Source organism: Cylas formicarius, unplaced genomic scaffold, assembly GCF_029955315.1.
Source record: "Cylas formicarius isolate icCylForm1 unplaced genomic scaffold, icCylForm1.1 PGA_scaffold_10__41_contigs__length_53128322, whole genome shotgun sequence".
In the NCBI taxonomy this organism is placed as follows: domain Eukaryota; kingdom Metazoa; phylum Arthropoda; class Insecta; order Coleoptera; family Brentidae; genus Cylas; species Cylas formicarius.
In genome coordinates this window covers 13,301,158-13,318,878 of record NW_026844214.1, presented here as the reverse complement: position 1 = coordinate 13,318,878, position 17,721 = coordinate 13,301,158, and the positions used below count along the sequence as shown (strand labels likewise).

Here is a 17,721-nt window from a genome sequence, read left to right as displayed (position 1 = left end):
TATCGAGATTCCAGAATTCCCGACAGTCGGCAACGATAATGTGCACTACGTACTACGCCTCATTCCATAGGTTATTTATTCTATTGTTTTTGAAACTGGCGAAAATAAATCGACTACAGCGCATAACCAGCTGTTTTTGATAGACCGGTTACCATTGTGTTATTTTATATGTATTAATAGTTGAAAAACGGTAATTTTTTTAAAAAAGCGTTCCCTCGCTTCATAAATTCATGAATTATAATTTACGCATTGCGCTTACCTACCGTCCAGAATTTGCATAGGAAAATGGAGTGAAATGTTATTTGATTTCTTGGTTTCTGAAAATAGAATGAACCATTTCACATCGCCGAATAATATACTATGGATCTGGAAAGCCATATTTTCCCGCGTTTTGTTCATGGGAAGGTGAAAAAGTAACGGGTCGCTATTTTGTTGATTTTTAACTTTTTTGTAGACATCGCAAAGCAGTAAAATGTTTGAAGCTCGATTAGTTCAGAGTGCGACATTCAAAAAAGTGCTTGATGCAATCAAAGATCTTTTAAACGAGGCCTCGTTCGATTGTTCAGAAAGTGGTATCCAGTTGCAGGCCATGGACAACTCCCATGTTTCTTTAGTGTCCCTTAATTTAAAGTTCGATGGTTTCGATAAATACCGTTGCGATAGGAATTTAACCATGGGCATGAATCTCGCAAGGTATGCATGTATGTATGGCTCTTGTGTGCCAGTCTTAAATTATTTATTATTTCCAGCTTAGCCAAAGTGTTTCGCTGTTGTGGATCTGATGATACTGTCACAATTAAGGCTCAAGACGATGCGGATACGGTTACATTTATGTTTGAAGCCAAAAAACGCGATAAAATCTCAGATTATGAGATGAAACTGATGAATTTAGATCAAGAACATCTTGGCATTCCTGAGACTGAGTTCTCGTGCATAATCAAAATGCCTTCTGGTGAATTTGCACGGATAGTGCGTGATTTGTCGCAGTTTGGCGAATCTATAGTCATTTCATGCACCAAAGAAGGTGTCAAGTTCTCCACCCAGGGTGATATTGGTACAGGTAATGTGAAAATTGCCCAGACCAACAATTTTGACAAAGAAGAAGAGTCGGTCACAATTGAAATGCAAGAGCCTGTGACATTAACTTTTGCCTGTCAGTATCTCAATTCTTTTACCAAAGCCACACCACTTAGTAACCAAGTCACTCTATCCATGTGCGATAATGTGCCTTTGGTGGTTGAATATCAAATCCCCGACTTGGGTTACTTACGTTATTACTTAGCTCCGAAGATTGAGGAGGATGAGAATTAATTTACTATTAAACCTGTTGAATAATGTGGATTTTTTTTAAAGAAAATTGATTTGTTTCTTTGTGTTAAACTATTATACAATCAGGTTTTTGTATCTCCTCATTACAGAATATGTGTAAACTATTATAAAATCAGTTTTTTGTATCTGCTTATTAAAAAATAGTTGAATTTTTAATTGCAATAAATACCACACAGTTTTTGAATAAAATATATTGTTTCAAACTATCTAAAGCAATCAAGCTTCCGTGTTAGGTAAACACAATTAAAGAAATATATATATATATATATATATATATATATATATATATATATATATATATATATATATATATATTTGAGAAGAAACTTTCACCTACAATCACTAGACTAGGAGGCTTTGCTTTTTCTAAACAATAAGTCAAAAACCACATTGGAATTGACTTCTTAATCCTTAGATTCTACAGATGCTTCTTGAACACCTTTTCCACTTAAATTTTTCCTGCATTTCCTGCCATTCAGTTTTGAAAGAGTGGAACTAAATCTGCCACATTTCTTACAATTTGCTGGTAAACTCGTTGCAATATTTATATGAAAAAGTAGATGTACAAATCGTGTTTACATGGCTTAATAAAAAAATTTTTATGTAATATTGGTACATTGTTGTTCGACTATTTGCATTAAATATTACCATCCATATATATCGTGAATTAAGTTATCTCTTGGCTTTGTTGCAAACCGATATGAAAAAAAATTACAAAAATTAATCACAACGCTGGTTAAATTTCCAACGCAAAATTTTGAAAAATAGGTTTAAAATTCAACAAAAATATTTTAAAGGTCTTCGTAGACAAGGAATACTTAATCAAAGGTTTATGGGCAAGGACGGTAACAACGTACAGAAGTATCTGTTGAATAATAGTTTTCTGTGAAAAGGTACGCACGACTGCATAGGGAGTACATGAGCAAGTAGTTTAGTCCAGTGCGGAAAATATATGATTTGTGCATATTAGGTTTTGTTGTCCGCTCAATCCAAAGAACCTGTTCACTTCATTCGACCAAATAGTCTTGCCATAAAACACCTAATACTAGTATAGCGCGCCCATAAGCGAAGAGTATTAGTACTTAGTGTTTTTGCTGCTGCGGTAAGCTGAAAATCTGGTTATATTTTGTTAAAGGTTTCCGCGTTGTGCGTTGTTTAGATCTATGGTATTCTGGAACTACACAATTGTTCGTTGGTATAACACCAATGACATAAACATTTATATGTCATTAACCTGTCAGCATTATAGGTTGTTTTTTAATAGATGTATATCGGTATACATACGTACATTTTTTTGTTATTCGTAGTTTCGAAAATTCGGAAATGGGCGGACACGGTCATGGGGAATCGTACGAGATTCCTGATTACAGAATTTATAAGGTTGCCGATGTTCCAAAATTATTACAAGTTCAAAAGGCCCTCGCTTCCCATGGCTTAAAAGACCCATGGTTACGTAACGAAGTGTGGCGCTATAATTTTAAGGAGTTCGGCAATGATAGCAGTCGGCTTAGATCTATGAATAAGGGTTTTCTGTATGGTGTTATAGCTGCCGCGGTCACAGTAGTTGGAACTGCGATTTATGAAAAGCTGTACCCCAGCGATCATGGTGACAGCCATAATCACCACTGATTGGTTTTGGAAGTTACATTGTAGTAATAATTTCATGTTCTATTAAAAATATGCACTCACCAACTTGTTTAGTGATTGTGAATATTTGTCATTTGCGAGGTTTATCCTAAATAAAGACTTTATACTACATTCAGTAATTTATTTGAAAGAAATATTATAATTATTATATCAACTAAAATAAAAAAACAGTTTTTATTATTGGATAGTGCTAAAGGAAACAAATATACTTCTGTGCAATAGTCTAAAAATACTTTTGAAATAAATTGTTAAAATATTAATCTGTAGGATTTTGAACAACAATCAGGATAAACTCCTTGTCTGGCGCCACCATAATTTCATGTTTTTTCGATCGAATCCGCAAAAAGGTCAGATCATTTGAAGGATCCAAGTCTCTAACTACACTTCTGGCTTTGTCAGCTAGGGAACTTATTAACCCAGCATACTGTACCGTGGTGGTGTTATCTAATGTAGTCTTTATTGGAATGCCTAAAACAATCCTACTCAACACGGTACTACAGTAATAGCGATTTTGAAGAACCTTCGGAATTCACCACAATTGTACCAATAACGCCCTTGTGGGACTGAATTCTTTTCATTGTCTCTTCTACCTCGCTGGACTAAAAGAAAAGGTGTATAGGTCGTTTGAGTTTCTGTAAATTTACAAACCATTTTGGGCGTTTTTTCGTTGCTTTAAGATCTGGTACCGTTAATTTGATGGTGAAGGAAGTCCCAAGTAGGCTCTTCCTCTTTTTCAGGTACACTCAATTCCACTTCTCTTCTTCTTTACTTCAAATTTTCGATCAATCCAACGAATCAATTCGGACTGACTGCGGTGGAAGTGGCAGGATTAAAGAATTAAAGATTAATTCTAGATATATTTCAGAAATGGGCGAATCTATTTTGATACGTGCCCAATGGTAATAAATTTGTGAAAGAGGACCTAGTTAGTTTATGCGAATGATCATAACATTTATGCTCAGCTTGTCGAAAACGACGAAAAGAAGAAGCTTTCTGTAAACCAAAGGTGAGAAATCGTTTTGCTTGACTTCTAGTAATACTCTGCGGATTTGCTAACTTTAAAAAGGTGAATAGTATGAGCAGAAATAAGGAATTATTGTCAAAAGTAGGTCTCCGTATCGATGGGAGAAGAGCAAACGAATTACGGCGCATAAGATGTAAGTTGGGCGTCTTCACGCAGCCCGATGGAAGTGCTTACTTAGAACAAGGCCTAACCAAAGTTTTGGCTGCAGTTTATGGTCCCCATCAGGTAGGGCATTTTTTTTTACCTATCCGATTATATTTGATCAGCAATATTTTAGGTACGCAATAGATCCAAAGCGCAACACGACACCTGCATTATTAACACTCAATTTAGCATGGCTGTGTTCTCAACAAACGAACGAAAGAAACGGCCTCGAGGTGATCGAAAGTCTACTGAGTTATCCATACACTTGCAGCAAGCTCTTCAAGCGGTTGTCTTAACTGAGCTCTATCCATGGTCTCAGATAGATGTTTATGTTGAAGTACTGCATGCTGATGGAGGTACATACCCGGCCTGTGTTAACGCGGCAACGCTGGCTCTTGTAGATGCTGGCATTCCAATCAAAGAGTATGTGTGTGCCTGCACTGCCAGTTTAGCTAACGAAGATACACCTCTACTTGACGTTTCACATCAGGAGGAGGTGATTGGGGGTCCTACATTGACTGTAGCTGCCCTACCCACATCAGGTAAAATAGTCCTTATGGAAATGTCTAGACGGTTCCATTTGGACCATCTTCCAAAAGTGCTCAACAAGGCCCTAGAAGGATGCAGAGACATTAGGAATATATTGGATGAAACAGTGAAAAATCATGTTAAGGAATTGGGTGCTTCCACTGGATGGGCCAATAAAACAAGCTAGTTGAGATTTTAACGTTTCTTTTTTATTTAATATAACAATATAGAGTTTATTCAATAAATATAAAACATTAAAGTTTGATAAAAATAAAGCCTATTTATTACCTATATATTTCTGTGTAGACACTTTTTATGGAGCCAGTCTTACATTATACTAGTTAAATATTCCGCAAAAGCAAAAATGCTAAAGATTCGTTTACGGATTAAAAGAATTATCAAATAATAAATACAATCTCCTTTTGGGTGGTTGATTAGTCGGCTGTTGCATCTGGATGACGTTCTACCAGCATTGCCACACCCTGAAAAAAAAATTGCTCTTATTCGACTAATATTTTTTGTTCTAGCAAAATGTTTTCATTATTCTTATAAAACTGCTATAGCATTTAAATGGAGAATCTTATAAAGTTAATGGTGACCAAATTTTAGTCCCATACAGAACATTTACACGCTATTACTTCTATATCTACCATTAAAAATCGCAAATAAGTTTTACAAAACACACTCCTGCATGTATTTTTAGAAAAATAAAAATTGCTGTTAAAAATTTGTAACTGGCAATTGGCAAAGTGGGATTGATTATTTTGGTGGACTTTCATTTTTAAAGGTTGACTTTTAAATTTTTATACAATAAACGATACTTTTTAGTGTTTGTTAGTGTTAAATGGTAAAACTTTTTACATGGTTTTTACCACGAGTATAATAACTTGTGGATATAAGAAAAATTCATAATCCCCATATTAAAAAGAAACAAATTATAATAATTAATTAATTACAGGTTTTTTTAAACAAACTGTTTTTTGGCTTGTTTTATAACAGTTCTAAATTTTCCTGATTAAATTTTTCAATACCCATAGTTTCTATAATCATATTTGAGACGTGAAACTTCCATCTGTAATTACTTGCGATAAAGCAAAGAGTTAATTTGGTTTACAACTCGGTATCGTTATGGATTCATCCCAGTCTCGAATATTAAAGAAAAAGTCTTATTGGTCTAAAATACCAACATGTTAACTGAAGATTTTCATGTTTTCAATTTTTTTTATTTTTTTACAGCTGACTGCAAAACCATGTTAAAAGTGGTACAGGAGCCTTAGAATACGATCAAAATAAAACGATTATATAATAAGCTTGGTATTTTATGCAAGTCTTTTTAAGTTTAAGTAGAAAGTGAAACTTCTGACAAAATTGTTTTATTTTTTTTTCTTTACCAATCATTTTTGGTATAGAGTTATAAGTCTGAATGCAACTATATAATGGTGATCAACTGGAATTGAGTACCTTATATGAGGTGCAATGGAACTATTATAAAGCAAAAATCTAGATTTTTTATTTAAAATGTCTGCACACCGTTTTATCGCACCATGGATAGGAGAAATTTTTTTATGGCTTGGTACATTTGGAATGTCCCACTCAAGTTTATTTGTTAAGATAAGTCCTAAGGAACAAGTTTATATCACAGTTTTGTTTACTTTTTTGTTTGATGATCATACATACCATCTTATTTGTATTTATAGATAACTCATTATAATACAACCATGTGTAACAACTATTTAAGTGCTCATTTGTACATTTTTCCAGTTTTTCTTACTTTGTTGCTGACAGAACTAGTACTCTATCGAAATATCTTGCTGTTGGTCCCAAGTATTGAAGGTTTTGTATATAGTATATACTGTAGAACTCACTTACTTACTTACTTTTTGATTTGTTTATTTGTGTGTAGCCTTTGCCGTCTTTGAAGTATGTGTGTACAAGTTTTCGTGCCACATCTCTGAAGCCCATTTTTTGAAATTTATGAAGCATTAGATAAATGTCGACTGTGTCGAATGCTTGTTGCAAATGATGAAATTGTTTCTTTTTGTGTTATCTTTTGGATGTACAACTCAGGGAAACAACACAATAAGGGCGTATAAAAATAAAAGTTCAGATTCTAACTTTGCCATTGATTTATATTTAGAAATGCACAAGTTTGACGATAATTTTGATATTTTAAATAGATTTTCATCAAGTAAAAGCCACCTTGAATGTTTATAAGCCGGAATCTGGATCAATTCCGAATCTCAGAAATAAGTAAAATGTACTTACCTGGCCGCCAGCTGCGCAGGCAGCTATCAAACCGATCTGTCCGTCTTCCCTGACCAATCGGTTGGCGGCATGCATCGCCAGTCTGACCCCAGTAGCACCGAATGGGTGTCCTATGGAAAGGGAGCCTCCCCAGTTGTTGAACTTGTTTAACGGCGGCATCCCAACCTTGGTGTTTCTGTTCATGTACCGCTTACAGAACCATTCGCTGTCCATCGCCTTCAGGTTGGCCAGGATCTGGCCGGCGAACGCTTCGTGGAACTCGAACGCGTCCACGTCCTGCAACGTCAGACCCGCCTTGTCTAAAATTTTCGGGGTGCCGTACGCTGGCCCGAGGAGCAATTGATCGACGGGATCCTGCGACACGTAGAGGAAATGTCTGAGATAGGCCTTCGGTTTTAGACCCAAAGCTTTGGCTTTCGCCTCCGTAGTTATCAGACAAGCTGACGCGCCGTCTGTCTGCAAGTGCGATTTTTCAAAAATTATTCAAAATTAACGGAATAAAAATTAAAACGGACCAAAAACGAAGCGTTGGCGGCAGTTATGGTGCCGTGGGGTTTGATGAACGCCGGTTTCAGTTTCGCCAACTGCTCGGGAGTGGACACCCTGATACCGTTGTCCTTCGTTATTTCCTTGTCGCTGCCAGGTACCTTAAAACAACAAAAATGCCCCGCTAAACATTTAATAAAAAAAATATCACAAACAAGAGGAATAAAAATTGTTACAGTTCACTGAGAATCGCTCTGAATAGTCCGGGGAATGTTTTGAAGGTATTAAGAAGCAAAAAACACTTAAGTACGAGAAAGTATTTTTGGGAACAGATCTGACGCGTCAAAAACGCACGCACTTAATAATCTAAAAAACGAATTCAAATATAGACAAAGAAAAGGCTAAAACAATCTGATTATTAAATAATATGTAAATGATAACCCCTCAGAACATCTCAAAAAAACTAACAAAATCCTAAATAGAAAATTTGTTTATTTGAGTGTGCTATCGGGTATGTGCTCAAACTCAGTTGTAAACGCAAGGAATTCATTCTTGGTAATTGTATTTTCTCAAGATGCGGACCAAATAGTGTCACACAGGCAGAAGAAATCCTCTTGTAGCCTGATGCTCATCATCCGCCCTTATCCTTTCTTCTAAAAGCAGAAAAACCTCCTACCAACATGACTGATTTTTGATATCAATTTCTTATCACAATTTGTATGGGACACATTATTTTTGAATAGATTTATAGAAATTTTTACACCTCTGAAACATTACTCATCCAATAATTTTTAGGATCTGAAAAATATAATTATAATTGCTAAGGCTGCGGTATTCCTGGTTAATGCATCAAAGCTGAGGCATTGGTATATGGTTTGAGAGCTTGATCGACCAGCAATTTTAATTTATTCCAGATCAACAGGATCAACCATAGTATACTTTTGTACAGGTGTGAGAGTCTGGATGTCAGTGGTGGTTTTCTCAAGTGACTAAAAACCACATATGGTGGATTGTTTTCAAGTTGTGAGGGTGAATAATAAACAATCCAGGGAAATAAAAGTGTTGAACCACTTCACTTTGACATATATGTTAACGATGTTCAAATATCTTTGCAAATCAGTAGGAGACAGATTCCCATAAATGATCACAGATACAACATAAACAATAGACTATTGAAATCATGCTCGCAGATCAGACTGAATAGCCAGTTATCTTTCATATCCCAACAGAACCTCATGACTGCGAAGCTTTGCAAATGTTGGGTTTTTTCAAATGCACTGGAGAATTTCATAATATTTCATCCATTACTCCTCTACTATACACTTGTTCGCCTTCATTTTGAATATGGGTCTTGTATTTGATCACCCTACAATAAGGTCAAACACAAGTTCTAAAGGTATGCTGCATACAAACTGAATGGCCAGGATTATAATTGTCAGGACCTGGAAGTTGATTCATATGAAAATTCTGGAAACCTGTTGTAAACATAGGGAGCTACACGTGTTCCATCACATTATGCACTAGAAATAAGTTTCATACTAAGGCTAGATCATTAATTATTTATTTAGTTATAATTATCCTTATTGTTATTTTAAATTTTATTGTTATTTTATTGATTCCATTAGTTAGAATTATTGTAAAACTCCGCTTACCGCGCAAAATAATTACTTGTACTAACCTGTACTGGAATCAGGTCAGTGAAATAACCTTTGTCTTGAGCCTGTTGGGCCATTGAATGCGATCTAATGGCAAACTCGTCCTGTTCCTGCCGACCCACTCGAAAAGCCGCCGCCAACCTATCGGCGGAATGACCCATAGTTTCACCAGACGAAAACTCAGCTACAGCAGGCAGCTACAGCGCAAAATTCTATGTCACTAACGCATCTCTGTTTATACAGGTTGTTTCATAATAAGATACTGATCTTTAAGATTCCGCAAAAGCTTTATCTCTGATATGGTGGTATTGAAAAAATATTTTTTAATTTTTTTTTTTCCTTATTTTCTGCTTTAAAAATTTTATTGTTACTAAGACATGATGGCGGATAAGTGATGTTTCTGGTAAAAGTTGAAAAATGATTTTCAGTCGAAAAAAAGTGTATGTTATGACCCCTACCAAATTCCAACAAAATATCTAAAGTAGTTTCAATGAAACTGAAAATCCCGTTTTTTACCACCCTGTATATAAGAAATGAAGCGGTTGTTATTAGGGATCAGCATCTTATAAACACCGTGTAAGTACGTAGTAAGTCACTTTTATAATAAGCTTCCATTTAATAACAATGATGATCATTTTATGTATTGTAAACTTTAATTAAAACTTAAATTTTATTGATTTTTCTTAGATTTATGACTTAAGTAAACATTGTTGTGTTAATACTGATTTGAATACTGGCACTAATAAACTATTACAATTTAAACTTTCTCAGTTTTAGTAAATAATAATAAAACCCAACCCACACCCTCAGCTTATAATGAGAAAATAAGTTCGAAAATGGTCGGTTAGTTACAGGCTGTTACGTTTTGTGATTTTGTAAAGTTTATTTCTAAGATTTTTAAAATATCTATTTTTTTATTTTCCTTTATTGTTTAAAAGGATGATACACAATCACACAAACAATGTGCAAACCTCCAATTTCGACTGCATTTAACAATATACAAATTAAACACGTCAAAAATCGAAATTGAAGCTATGAGAATGCTATAACTATAACTCCATAGAAAATCCAAAGTGCAGTGCTTCAAGGATTGAAAAAAACTTTGGCACAAGTGTATTGATGGATGTTGATAAAACTTAAGTCGCCTTACTTTTTGAAGACACCACATATATTTAAAAAAAAAAACAATTTTCAAATTAAACTGAAAATTTGAAATTTAAATAAAAAAAAAGAATTCCATTCCTTAAAAATTTCACATCTTTTAATGGAATGACAATAATTAGATATTATAGGTTGGGATATAATTGACATAATTTTCAAAACAAAATTTTGTACAAAATGGGAATATACTTGTTGAATGAACTAGTCACATTAAATACTACAGAAAATGTTATCTAATCTCGTCCCTTTTTAAATAAATAGGCGCATATAAACATTTTTTAAAAAGAAACTTTGGTACACTTGATTGCCTCTTATCATAGTTTTGATAAAATCATTATCATTCGATCCACAACTTTATTTTTCAAGAATCTTATTTTAAATGAATCATCACGCAAGGGTATGTTAGATTTTTGCCCACCAACAAGACTTACTTCTGGTACAAAGTAATCTGGCCTAATAGATGCTAACAGCGTCAACTTCTGCTGCAAGGTTTTGGCCTTATTTGCCCTCAACATCAAACTGCGCATCTTTCTGTTGTGTCGAATGGGCACATCGGACATAAACTCCACCCCTCCGGCTACTATCATGTCGTAGACTCCACTATTTATCAAACCAATGGCTGAAATTTGTAAGTAGATTTCAAGATACTTTCTAAATAAAGATTCCAAAGATTTTTTTTATAAACCTTATGTATAATGAGAAATTTATCAATCTATGGTAGCTCTTTCAAATTCACCAGAGTATAACAAAAAATCACAAAATATTTAAAAACAGAACTAAGGACAAAGTTATGAAAAACTCCACAACTTCCCCAGGTAAAAAAAATCCAACTTTTTTATGACAATTTACATCTTTTTTGCCAGAAAAATTGTTAAGTTAAATAGCAAATAATAATCGATACATATGATATGAGTTTCCAGGTTTTTCAGGCTTGCACCAAGCATCTACCAGGAAATATTACTTTTAACTCATTTCGAAGTTGTCTGATAGTTGGCCGACAAATCTGAAATTCTTGAGCACTATCTAGTATTTTTAAAAGGAAAATGATGTGATTTTTCTAGCTCTAGATTAAATATATTTTATAAGCAAACCTGTGGTCATGGCTACATTTGAAGAAATACAAGCCATAGTAACAGTATGGGCTGGAATTTTGTCACTGTAGCCAGCACTAAGAGCTGCCTCTCTAGCTATGTTTGAAGTTTTCACTTCTTGGATGACGGTACCATAAATTACATATTCGATAAGGTCTTGTGGAACTCCAGTTTTCGTTAGAATACCCCTAAAAGAAACCGGTAAACCTTGTTTCTATTAAAATACAATTTTTAAGTTACCTTAAGGCCATTTTGGCGAGATCGTGAGGCATTAGCTTGGAATAGTCAGTTCCAGCAAGTAAAAAAGGCGTACGTACCCCGTCCACCAACACTATGTTCTGACCTGGAGATTTCAATGTTTTCTTCTCTTTCAGCTGCGCCCCTAACATAAAGGTGCGAAGTGGATCTAAACATATGCACGTAATTTAACTTGAAACCGATTTGGCGATTTAAAAAGAGCACTTACGAGAAAACTGACAGGATTGGAAATTAACGGCAAAAGGGGTTCTAGTGAAATTTCTTACGAAACAGGCCATTTTTTTGTTACTATTTTGGGATTTTTTGCTTAAATTTTAAGAAAAAGGCAAAGAAAACACAAAATGACTAAAAACGAACTAATTAAAACTTAAAAATAAAACTATGATCTCTGGACTTTAACCTCCATTTAGACTAAAAACAATCGAGGCTGTGTTGCCAAACTGGGCAGTTTTTACCGTAATTCGCGGTAATTGCACTTTACATTCGCCCATAAAAAAGCGGCATTCCCGTTTTATATACAGATATCGTTTGTGATGACGTCATTACTTGATCGATCTTTACTGTGCTAATTTTGAAAGAGTGGTCCGAAAACGGCATTGTTATTGCCTATTCTATGATTTTTCGATCAAAGGTGAAAACGAATATTGATGAAGAATCGTACGTACTTTGAACGAGTTTGAGATAAGTAGTTAGGTGGATGGAAAACAAAGTGATTTGTCCGTCAGTGTAAACGAATATTTTCCGTTTTTTAGTGATGAATCTGATTTTTTTTATATTAATTAATTATAAGTACCTATTAACTTCGTGTATACGGTAAAAACTCGACGCGATCGACTCAGCATATGCCACTCGATCCGTATATTCAGCCGCCCAAATTATCGGAATCTCAATTTTAATCGTCCATATCATTAATTTTTTATGGATTATGTAGAATTCGGTTTGTTCCAATGGATGTTCAGGATGTAGACTTAAGTCATTTATTGATATTACCCGCCTTGATGTAACATTGCCACAAAACAACAAAATTGAAATCACTAATAAGGACCAGGAGCATGTAATTTTAGAATTTTGTAGTTGGTTATTATTATGTCTCTGGGCAATTTGTACTAATATCGCTCCTAAAAAAAACGGTATTAAAGAGAATGTGCTTTATTACATAAGAATTGCGCACCACCACTGGCCGCTGTTTCAAGCGATTAGTGGCTAGGGGCCGATAGGCATTTCCAATAGGTCACATGATAGTGTCCCATTCTAAAATTATGTTGACTTCTAGTTTTTAGTAATCAAGAGTTGCTGCTTATTCTACAACACAAACTTATCTTCTTTTTAAATTATACCATGTAATATTCTAATATTGCTTGAAATGTTATGACGTTTAGAAAACCATAAATAGGCAAGTCATATATCCATTTTATTACTTTCAACATCTTTAACAACAGACTTGACCAAACATTTTTGAATGAGAGGTACAATAACATCACAAGCATTGGACAAAGCAGTAATGATGTGACTCAAATCATCAGCAGCAATATTTCCAGTCTGGTGAAACTGACACACCTGTTGATGAGTGTTAAGCTTTGACAAAATAACAAAACCATGACAACTTTTTTCATCTTCCTCTGATGATGTTATCTGGGCCTTACACAATTCTTCTTCATTCCAAGTTGGATCCAAAAACTGTATATTATGCTGGATTCCTAAAGTAACTGAGGTAACAATGTCATACATTGGGATTCCTGCTTCTGATAAAGCTAAACCCGCAGCTGTTATTGCTGCGCTTACAGCAGAGCCATCATTACTTAGGACTAAAGCATAAACATCTACTTGAAAGTTTGGCAATTCATGTAAACAAATTGTAGATTCCAATGCTTTTTTCATAATGGAGCTGTACTCTTTCTCTTCACTATCTTGTTGATGCAGTCTACGTTTCGGGCAGCTGAATGGCGCAAATTTAAATTCGCAATATAATTCTCCTTTCAATCGATACTCTGTTCTATTGGGAATTTCTCGAGGATCAAATACTGATACTATCAATTTTGTCATTCCTTGTTCAATGTATGATGAACCTTTTGCTTGACTGACGACTCCTGTTTTTAAAACTGATAACACGTGTTCAACAATTACATGCATATCAAATAATTAAGAAGCAATACTTACAGATCTTACGCTGTTCCGAAAATTTTCTTGAATCTTGGCGAAAATTATCTTTAGAAGCATCTTTTAGCCTTTGCTCTAATGAACGAGTATTTAGCCTGGCATATAACTGATACGGTACGCTTTCGTCAGGGCCGTTAATTCGTTTGTGATCTACCGGCATTGTAAGTTTTATCTACCTTCTCATTGCATTCCCTCCTTTGTCTTACGAGGTTATGTTGATATTGATGTGGTGATATATTTTCCTGGGATTCAAATGAAGGAAGTTTGATCTCTGCCTCTGGACAGATCTGCCGTTTCCAGTTGCACCAGATTAAAGCAAATTCGATTCCATGCCCTGCCGACATATCTACGTGTTTAATTTGATTTATTTGTTAAGTTAATAAGTAAGTTATTAAACAAGTATGCCTAATTTACTTGCCGCAACCGGGCACATGAACAAGTGGGCTAAATATAGGGTGTAAACCTACTTTAAGATTTTTTTCACTCACTTTAAAAAATGACATTAATAGTAGCCTAGCTGAGCTGCACCAAAACTTACCAAAATAACCTTCGTATTCTGTGTTTCCCACTGTTTTCTGTCAAACATCTATCTGAAATTCAGTTTTACGTAACAAATTGAATATTTTTTACTTTAAACATCCTAATGGCTATGAATATGATTCAGAAAAGATTTATGTCGTCCAGTGCACTACAAAAGTGGATATACAATCTATCTGGGTTTAATAGGGTTGGACTGTGGAGAGACGACCTCTTGCTTGAAACTCCAGAAGTGAAAGAAGCACTAAGACGGCTGCCCGAGTACGTTATCGACGAACGCAATTATAGGATTATTAGGGCCGCCCAATTATCGCTAGAGCATAGAATTCTACCTAAAGATCAGTGGACGAAACTAGAGGATGATAAATTGTACCTTACCCCTCTTGTAAACGATGTAATCAAAGAGAAGGAAGAAAGGAAACAGTGGGAAAATAATCACTGAAGAAAGAAAGAAATGTTATTTTTAATCAGAGTAGTTATGGCTAGTTGCCATTGCAATGGTACCTAAAATAGGTCCCTCCTGATTGTTCTGTTTACGAAAATAATCTAGTAAATACTTAAGTAATTTGTGTAGTTTCAGTTTTCAGCACGAATGGATCAGTTGTATTCAAAGACCCAAAAGCCTTATTACAAATTCTGAAAATATGATTTGTGGGCCCTAACTATGATAAAATTACCTTTGTTACACCGAAGGAATTAATACAACTCATGGAAAGGGCTTAATACGTCTCTCAGCCGCAAAGTTTTTTGCACTTAAGCCAAACTAACAGTATCAAGAGGCGCTATGTGAATCTCTTAACCTCTAGGAAATTAATCTCCCATGTATTTATTCTCTTTGATTTACCGTCTTTGGGTAATGCTTAAACGTTGTGTTACTTTATAGGAAACAGAAATCTCTTAAAACAGATTCATTTTTTATTGCTTAATTTACGAATTTTGTTTCAAGTAATTCGTAATGGTGACTTGCCCAAAATATGGCCCAATAGCCTAGCTCAAATCTTGATATTGTTAAGTTGGCAATCATGGCAGTAAGCGAACGCTACCAATCGATTAAATTCTCAGTTAACTGTTGTCAAAAACAGCCCGTTTCGGTTTTGTTTAATTTGTCTCAAAATGGCTTCTATTTGCCAGCGAGCTGTATTTTCCGCTGCGCGAAGACAAATTTATACCACGAGTTTTCGTCTCAGAACTAAAGGTAATGAATATTTTCCCATTCCTATAGGTTACCCATGTCCAACAGGATTTAATCATTACGTAATTTGGGTATTTTGAGTTTAGATCCCGAAAGACGATAATTGGGCAGAGGCTTTTCTAACCTAAGCATTTATTTTAGTAACTCTTGGCGACCCAGTCGAACACGCGACAGGTTTGGAAAAACGCGAACTACTAGCGCAGTTGGCCGGAAACGATGATCCCTACAACATGAAAGCTATCCAGAGGGGCCCAGGCACCAAGGATCAGCCCACCGAAATCCCTTCAGCATTCGACTCTCGCATAGTAGGTTGCGTGTGCGAGGAAGATGCCACTAGCGTAAACTGGATGTGGCTGCACAAAGGAGAGCCTAAAAGGTGTGAATGTGGCTACTGGTTCAAATTAGTGTACAAAGCGCCGCTTTAAGGTTTCTTCTAATGTGTCCTATAGATTTATAAAAATGTATTAGTGCTTTACGATAATAAAAAAATTTGTTTTACACTTTCGATTTCTTGCAATTTGTGTTGGAACTTTGGCTACTTTTAGCTAATGACACATACAAATTATGTTGTTATAATTACTGTCATTCAGTTTCGTACACACAACACCTAAACTTTTTCCTGGTTTTAGCACCGACCACCATTTTTGAGGCACTTAAAAGTGAAAAGAACTCATTTAACATTATTTAAATTGGATTAGAATGAAGCTTTTTATAATTGCAATTGAAGTGGACTAATTTCAACAAAATTTGTCAAAAAAAGTGAACATATTGTGGAAAACATTTTTTTTTAAATATTAAAACTTTAAACTAAGAATGATTAGATCTACTTTTAATCATTTAACTGACAAAATTATCAATTAAAACCTATTTACAATGACAACCAGGCTACAGGACACTAGATGGAACAAATGCCAGCGACTAAGTTAGGGGCTGTATCTTAATACAATATAAACCTGTAGGCACTACTAGAGTCACATAACATGGTTTTAAGAAAGTCAAATTATTTTTTTTGAAGTTAAGTTCCTAAATAGAGAAAAATAAAACAAAGTATCCTCTAGTGGCATTTGGAACTATATCCACATTCCCTCATAATTTCATAGGTTATTGAAAAAAAGTCAATCCTTGATATTATTTTATTAACAAATTTTTAAATTACAGATAGGGTTCTGGAAATTCAAAAGTCACTTCCCTTCCCGTCAACTTCTTGTAAACAGATGCAAAGGTATCCACCTAAAAATTAAAATAAAACCATAATACAATAAGCAGCAACAAGGAAAGAAAAATTACCTTATGTTCTATAGTAGTTTGCTGATTCTTGTCAAGGTGAACCTTGATCAGCTGAGACCCATCTAGTTTTATCCGGATCCTTTTACCAACAATTTCGGCTGGGTAAACCAAATCCTCCAAAATATCATCATAAACTGCTGTCAACGTACGAGACCTTGGACGTTTCTGTTTGTTCTTCATGCGGGTTTTACGGGTTGGCTTTGGCAGAATTTTACGCTCGCCAACAAACACCACATGCTTGCCACTGAATTTTTTCTCCAATTCTCGCACCAGTCTAGTCTGTATTTTTTGGAATTGCTTCAGCTTTGGCATCGGCACGTAAATAATGATGGACTAAAAAGCAGTAATATTAACTTCATTATATCTTTAAAAGCAATAAATCTATTGACCACATTCTAACATCTTACTCACTTTTTTGTTGTTTAATTCGACTTCCCTTGCTTTAGTAATATTTAATTCCCTGAGCTGGGCCTTTAGATCAGAGTTCATTTCCAGCTCAAGCAATGCTTGAGCTACTTGCGTTTCAAACGCATCGGGCTCAGCGCCTCCAGCTTTTATTATTTTGGACATCTGTAAAATAAAACCCAAATGCAACACAAGAATTAGTAGTTACCATGTATTGCTAGCCATTAAATTTGTCAACCCTATGTACACATAAACAATGCGTAAAAGGAATTCCAATTTTATCTCGATGAAATTTTATCATCGAAAACCAAAATGCAGGTTATTCGACAACAGACCAACAAAAAAAAATTGTCCTGTGAGTATTTTTCATTTTTAAATCCCATAAAATCTTTAAAACAATCTAAAATATACCTTCTTTGCCCAAAACCCAGATTATGAAAGAATTTGAGGTTAATTCCAGGATGGGCAACTTATTCAAAGTGCCGCAGTATAGTGACTTATCTGTCAAATTATCATGGCGGTCAATCATCGCAAAGAATATTGATTTTTCCTACT

General features: G+C 34.9%; 8 protein-coding genes across 10 annotated transcripts; 4 read left to right on the top strand and 4 right to left on the bottom strand.

Moving 5' to 3' along the window:
* The first annotated feature begins 75 nt into the window (after positions 1–75).
* On the top strand, positions 76–1,518 carry LOC132701484 (proliferating cell nuclear antigen). Of its 2 annotated transcripts, XM_060669438.1 has the most exons (4): positions 125–190; positions 271–405; positions 455–693; positions 750–1,518. In XM_060669438.1, the coding sequence occupies exons 2-4, from the start codon at positions 361–363 to the stop codon at positions 1,309–1,311; spliced, it is 846 nt and encodes a 281-aa protein (XP_060525421.1). In that variant the 5' UTR covers positions 125–190; positions 271–360; the 3' UTR covers positions 1,312–1,518. The 2 variants fall into 2 exon arrangements, with proteins under 2 accessions (XP_060525429.1, XP_060525421.1); XM_060669446.1 differs by lacking the exon at positions 271–405 and having other exon boundaries at positions 76–190.
* Positions 1,519–3,076: 1,558 nt separating this feature from the next.
* On the bottom strand, positions 3,077–3,776 carry LOC132701496 (dynein light chain roadblock-type 2). Its single transcript, XM_060669458.1, has 3 exons — positions 3,625–3,776; positions 3,497–3,575; positions 3,077–3,444 (listed from the first exon to the last, which is right to left on the bottom strand). Exons 1-3 carry the CDS (start codon positions 3,625–3,627, stop codon positions 3,233–3,235), a joined length of 294 nt encoding a protein of 97 aa, XP_060525441.1. The 5' UTR covers positions 3,628–3,776; the 3' UTR covers positions 3,077–3,232.
* A 185-nt stretch (positions 3,777–3,961) lies between these two features.
* Positions 3,962–6,927, top strand: LOC132697738 (exosome complex component RRP41). 2 transcript variants are annotated; one of them, XM_060663340.1, is made up of 3 exons: positions 3,962–4,225; positions 4,278–4,686; positions 5,909–6,927. In XM_060663340.1, the coding sequence occupies exons 1-3, from the start codon at positions 4,052–4,054 to the stop codon at positions 5,947–5,949; spliced, it is 624 nt and encodes a 207-aa protein (XP_060519323.1). In that variant the 5' UTR covers positions 3,962–4,051; the 3' UTR covers positions 5,950–6,927. The 2 variants fall into 2 exon arrangements, with proteins under 2 accessions (XP_060519323.1, XP_060519314.1); XM_060663331.1 differs by lacking the exon at positions 5,909–6,927 and having other exon boundaries at positions 4,278–4,866.
* On the bottom strand, positions 4,954–12,008 carry LOC132697718 (trifunctional enzyme subunit beta, mitochondrial). The gene is made up of 8 exons (XM_060663309.1): positions 11,797–12,008; positions 11,571–11,736; positions 11,331–11,518; positions 10,671–10,858; positions 9,102–9,275; positions 7,453–7,584; positions 6,938–7,393; positions 4,954–5,154 (listed from the first exon to the last, which is right to left on the bottom strand). Exons 1-8 carry the CDS (start codon positions 11,864–11,866, stop codon positions 5,107–5,109), a joined length of 1,422 nt encoding a protein of 473 aa, XP_060519292.1. The 5' UTR covers positions 11,867–12,008; the 3' UTR covers positions 4,954–5,106.
* A 167-nt stretch (positions 12,009–12,175) lies between these two features.
* Positions 12,176–14,141, bottom strand: LOC132697727 (exosome complex component MTR3-like). The gene is made up of 2 exons (XM_060663319.1): positions 13,746–14,141; positions 12,176–13,687 (listed from the first exon to the last, which is right to left on the bottom strand). Exons 1-2 carry the CDS (start codon positions 13,903–13,905, stop codon positions 12,987–12,989), a joined length of 861 nt encoding a protein of 286 aa, XP_060519302.1. The 5' UTR covers positions 13,906–14,141; the 3' UTR covers positions 12,176–12,986.
* Positions 14,142–14,289: 148 nt separating this feature from the next.
* On the top strand, positions 14,290–14,848 carry LOC132697756 (cytochrome b-c1 complex subunit 7-like). Its single transcript, XM_060663368.1, has one exon. It carries the CDS (start codon positions 14,389–14,391, stop codon positions 14,722–14,724), a length of 336 nt encoding a protein of 111 aa, XP_060519351.1. The 5' UTR covers positions 14,290–14,388; the 3' UTR covers positions 14,725–14,848.
* Positions 14,849–15,315: 467 nt separating this feature from the next.
* On the top strand, positions 15,316–15,972 carry LOC132697748 (cytochrome c oxidase subunit 5B, mitochondrial-like). Its single transcript, XM_060663354.1, has 2 exons — positions 15,316–15,477; positions 15,616–15,972. The coding sequence occupies exons 1-2, from the start codon at positions 15,396–15,398 to the stop codon at positions 15,897–15,899; spliced, it is 366 nt and encodes a 121-aa protein (XP_060519337.1). The 5' UTR covers positions 15,316–15,395; the 3' UTR covers positions 15,900–15,972.
* Positions 15,973–16,593: 621 nt separating this feature from the next.
* On the bottom strand, positions 16,594–17,685 carry LOC132698610 (small ribosomal subunit protein eS7). The gene is made up of 4 exons (XM_060664804.1): positions 17,578–17,685; positions 17,173–17,331; positions 16,762–17,094; positions 16,594–16,704 (listed from the first exon to the last, which is right to left on the bottom strand). Exons 2-4 carry the CDS (start codon positions 17,329–17,331, stop codon positions 16,627–16,629), a joined length of 570 nt encoding a protein of 189 aa, XP_060520787.1. The 5' UTR covers positions 17,578–17,685; the 3' UTR covers positions 16,594–16,626.
* Between the last annotated feature and the right edge of the window lie 36 nt (positions 17,686–17,721).

Coding starts and splice junctions, on each gene's coding strand:
- LOC132701484 (XM_060669438.1), top strand. CDS start 361: ATGGATCTGGAAAGCCATATTTTCCCGCGTTTTGTTCATGGGAAG. Junction 406..454: donor CGCGTTTTGTTCATGGGAAG/GTGAAAAAGTAA, acceptor ACTTTTTTGTAG/ACATCGCAAAGCAGTAAAAT. Junction 694..749: donor ATGGGCATGAATCTCGCAAG/GTATGCATGTAT, acceptor TATTATTTCCAG/CTTAGCCAAAGTGTTTCGCT.
- LOC132697748 (XM_060663354.1), top strand. CDS start 15,396: ATGGCTTCTATTTGCCAGCGAGCTGTATTTTCCGCTGCGCGAAGACAA. Junction 15,478..15,615: donor TTTTCGTCTCAGAACTAAAG/GTAATGAATATT, acceptor CATTTATTTTAG/TAACTCTTGGCGACCCAGTC.
- LOC132697718 (XM_060663309.1), bottom strand. CDS start 11,866: ATGGCCTGTTTCGTAAGAAATTTCACTAGAACCCCTTTTGCCGTTAAT. Junction 11,737..11,796: donor CCAATCCTGTCAGTTTTCTC/GTAAGTGCTCTT, acceptor GCATATGTTTAG/ATCCACTTCGCACCTTTATG. Junction 5,155..6,937: donor CCTGCGCAGCTGGCGGCCAG/GTAAGTACATTT, acceptor TTTTTTTTTCAG/GGTGTGGCAATGCTGGTAGA.
- LOC132697756 (XM_060663368.1), top strand. CDS start 14,389: ATGGCTATGAATATGATTCAGAAAAGATTTATGTCGTCCAGTGCACTA.
- LOC132697727 (XM_060663319.1), bottom strand. CDS start 13,905: ATGCCGGTAGATCACAAACGAATTAACGGCCCTGACGAAAGCGTACCG. Junction 13,688..13,745: donor TTCGGAACAGCGTAAGATCT/GTAAGTATTGCT, acceptor ACGTGTTATCAG/TTTTAAAAACAGGAGTCGTC.
- LOC132701496 (XM_060669458.1), bottom strand. Junction 3,445..3,496: donor AATTGTGGTGAATTCCGAAG/GTTCTTCAAAAT, acceptor GGATTGTTTTAG/GCATTCCAATAAAGACTACA.
- LOC132697738 (XM_060663331.1), top strand. CDS start 4,052: ATGAGCAGAAATAAGGAATTATTGTCAAAAGTAGGTCTCCGTATCGAT. Junction 4,226..4,277: donor CAGTTTATGGTCCCCATCAG/GTAGGGCATTTT, acceptor GCAATATTTTAG/GTACGCAATAGATCCAAAGC.
- LOC132698610 (XM_060664804.1), bottom strand. CDS start 17,331: ATGTCCAAAATAATAAAAGCTGGAGGCGCTGAGCCCGATGCGTTTGAA. Junction 17,095..17,172: donor TCGAATTAAACAACAAAAAA/GTGAGTAAGATG, acceptor ACTGCTTTTTAG/TCCATCATTATTTACGTGCC. Junction 16,705..16,761: donor AAACTACTATAGAACATAAG/GTAATTTTTCTT, acceptor TTTAATTTTTAG/GTGGATACCTTTGCATCTGT.